Consider the following 3,075-nt stretch of genomic DNA (forward strand, 5'->3'; position numbering starts at 1 on the left):
CTTTGGGTGACTGGATCTAACAAAAGGAAGATGTATTTCTATGGATGGGAATGTGCCGCCTGTCGAAACATAATTCGATTGCTCGTGGAAATCGTTAGCACATGCGACTGACTTGACTTAACACAAGAACCTTCCAAAATATATTTTCTAGGCAGTTGACTTATGCTTCTCAGCTTCCAAAATATTTTTGGATGCAGTCACCCGAGATGATGAAAGTAGGGCTATTTTCACATGCAAACGGTGACACGGCACCTGGCGTACTGCATATGTGGGTTCCTCATAAACCGTGTATAGTTTTAATAGAGTGTCTGAGAGAAGGGAAAACAAGAAGATTGATCAGAAGCTACGCAAAACGAGTTGAGACATTAGCTCATGATTAGTTGAGTATTAATTATTTCAAATGTAAAAGGTGGATAATATATATGATTTTTAAAACATATTCCATATAGAAAATTTTTACAAACAACGTATCGTTTAGTAGTTCGGGAAGCTTGTACGCTAAAAACGAGATAAATCTACTCCCAATCAACTGCGATCGAAAATCATTTTTTGTGGTGAATTTTCCACTCTATTTGCGATACCCTGAGGACATGGCGCATGCATGAACTTTAGTAATGGATGAGTCCTATGAAAACCATCATAATGCTTGTTTTGTACAAATGGGTCACATGGTAGAAAAACAGGAAGTTTATCCTGTCCATGTACACATTAACAGGCTACCCATAAAATTTGCGGCAAACATGAAGGACTTCACCTAAGTAGTCCAAATTAACTAATGGACTCCCACTTGGTTTAGGTTTGCCTCTCTTGCAGTCAATTAAACTGCAGTTTTGTGAATGTTTGCTGCAAGTCAAATCAAATATTTTAATAAAAACACATTATAGGAGCTGCAGTCGTCCATGGTTGCTGCAAGTCAAGTATTATAAACAAAAACGCATTTCCATTCCTTTATCACTTCTCATTGAGGGGCTTCAAGAATACCATCTGGGTACTCTAATTGCAGTCTAAAGTCATGCTATGAACATCACAAATGACTGGGAGAAAGATCTGAAAAATACTCCACAAGGTGTGTCGGCTGTTGCAAAGTGCAATCTTCAAACAAAGAGATCTTGTCCTTATCCTAACACACTGACCATTTTAATTAAGAATGTTTCTCCGAGTCGAATATACTCCTTGTGGAGGCTATAAGGAAATCTTGTCCTTATCTTTTGACCTGTTATAGATGGGCTTTATAATAATCATATGTGTGTATTTTAATTAAATGCATTGTAATTTTTTCACTTCACTTTAATCTCCATAAAAAAAACTAAAGATGCTTATATTTTGGACGGATGGGAACTGGTGCAGATATTAGTTTGCAGATGTATATTCTGCTAAAGAAAACCACAACATCAAAGCCTCAAACAATGAGGATACTGACAAAATAATAAATCATTAAAATTACAACCATTGAATTATTCACCATGGAAATAATCAGCAAGAAAGTTGTGCATATAGAGAAGCATGCAACAAGAGATCTTCCTTCTTCCGGACAGTAACTCCAAAGTTTTCTGTCATGTCCAATTCACTGGGTAGAACTCCGTCGGGAAGACTCCAGTCAAAATAAAATAAAAGGTTTGCAAGAGCCAGCTCAATATTGGCGAGCCCAAACAACATACCAGGGCACATCCTTCTCCCAGCACCAAATGGAATGAATTCAAAGTCATTTCCTTTGAAATCTCTTGCATCATTCTCAAATCTCTCAGGTTTGAATGTTTCTGGATCATCCCAATATTTCGGATCTCTTGAGATCGACCACAGATTTAGTAGAAATTTTGTACCCTTTGGCACGTCATAGCCCATCACTTGACATTGCTCCTGGCACTCCCTCATGAAAAGTGGCCCCGGGGTATGTAACCGTACAGTCTCCTTAATAACAAACTGCAGGTAAGTGAGTTTATTTATATCATCATTACTTACCATCTTTTTCCACTTGAAAACCTCCCTAACTTCGTCTTGCGCCTTGGACATCACTGTTGGATTCCTCATTAGTTCTGTCATAGCCCACTGTAATACTGTTGTCACTGTCTCACTTCCCCCAGCCAAAATATCCTAAAATTGAATTTGGAAAAAAAACATTAGGTTAGAAAAATGAGGAGAAAACTCATGTAGTTTTGCTGTAGCTAATGGCAAAAATCTTACAAAAATTAAGAACTTGATTGTTTCCATGCTAACTGGGGACTCAAGAGAGCCTTCCTGCTGGATCCTTAGGAGTACATCTATCAAGTCTTCCTTATGATACATATCTTGTGCTCTCCTCTCCTGGTGTTCATCAATAATCCCACCTATGAATGCAAACATCCCCTCCCGATATATCTCTGCTTTGCGAGCAGTTCGGCTCAGAGTGTTTCCAAGCTGGAGAGATGGGCATAGGTTGGCTGTGCAGAAGCTTGCCGCAAGATGAACACCCTCATCTTGGTAGTACTGGAATTTGTCGCGAACCTCTTGATTCTCAAACCTAGTACCAGTGATGATGCGAATAGCTGCATCGGTAGCATAGTCGGCAAGCTTCTTACTGAGGTTCACTAGATGTGCTTGATCACTTGATATGGACTTCACAAGGCATGCAGCCTCCTCTTCCCGGATGGCGCAGAAGGACTGGACACGCTTGGCACACAAGAGCTCACGGATGCAGATCTTACGGAGCTGCCTCCATTGATCATCATAGGGCGCGAACACAAGCCCCTGTCCTCTCTTTGTAATGATCTTCATTATCTCGCTTTGCGGTCTCGTCGCAAATATGCTGTCATGAGTCTTCATGATATCCTTGGCAGCCTCCGGGGAAGAAACAATAATGAATGGTACCTGTCCAAACTTGAGTAACATGACAGGCCCATACCGTCGTGATAGATCACGTAAGGAGCGGTGTGGGAGATCACCGATCAAATGGTGTATACTACCCATGATAGGGAGCTGCCATGGGCACGGTGGAAGCCGTCCGGCTTGCTTGCGGGAGCTGAACATAGCTTTGTAGAAATTAATCAGGAGTAGGAAAGGAAGAATGATGAGCAATGAGTAGTATATGAGATTTGCCAT

General features: G+C 40.7%; 1 protein-coding gene across 1 annotated transcript; it reads right to left on the reverse strand.

Moving 5' to 3' along the window:
- Positions 1 to 1,328: 1,328 nt before the first annotated feature.
- LOC127753213 (premnaspirodiene oxygenase-like) lies at positions 1,329 to 3,075 on the reverse strand. The gene is made up of 2 exons (XM_052278685.1): positions 2,182 to 3,075; positions 1,329 to 2,091 (listed from the first exon to the last, which is right to left on the reverse strand). Exons 1-2 carry the CDS (start codon positions 3,073 to 3,075, stop codon positions 1,474 to 1,476), a joined length of 1,512 nt encoding a protein of 503 aa, XP_052134645.1. The 3' UTR covers positions 1,329 to 1,473.

This window comes from Oryza glaberrima, chromosome 10, assembly GCF_000147395.1.
Source record: "Oryza glaberrima chromosome 10, OglaRS2, whole genome shotgun sequence".
Taxonomy (NCBI): domain Eukaryota; kingdom Viridiplantae; phylum Streptophyta; class Magnoliopsida; order Poales; family Poaceae; genus Oryza; species Oryza glaberrima.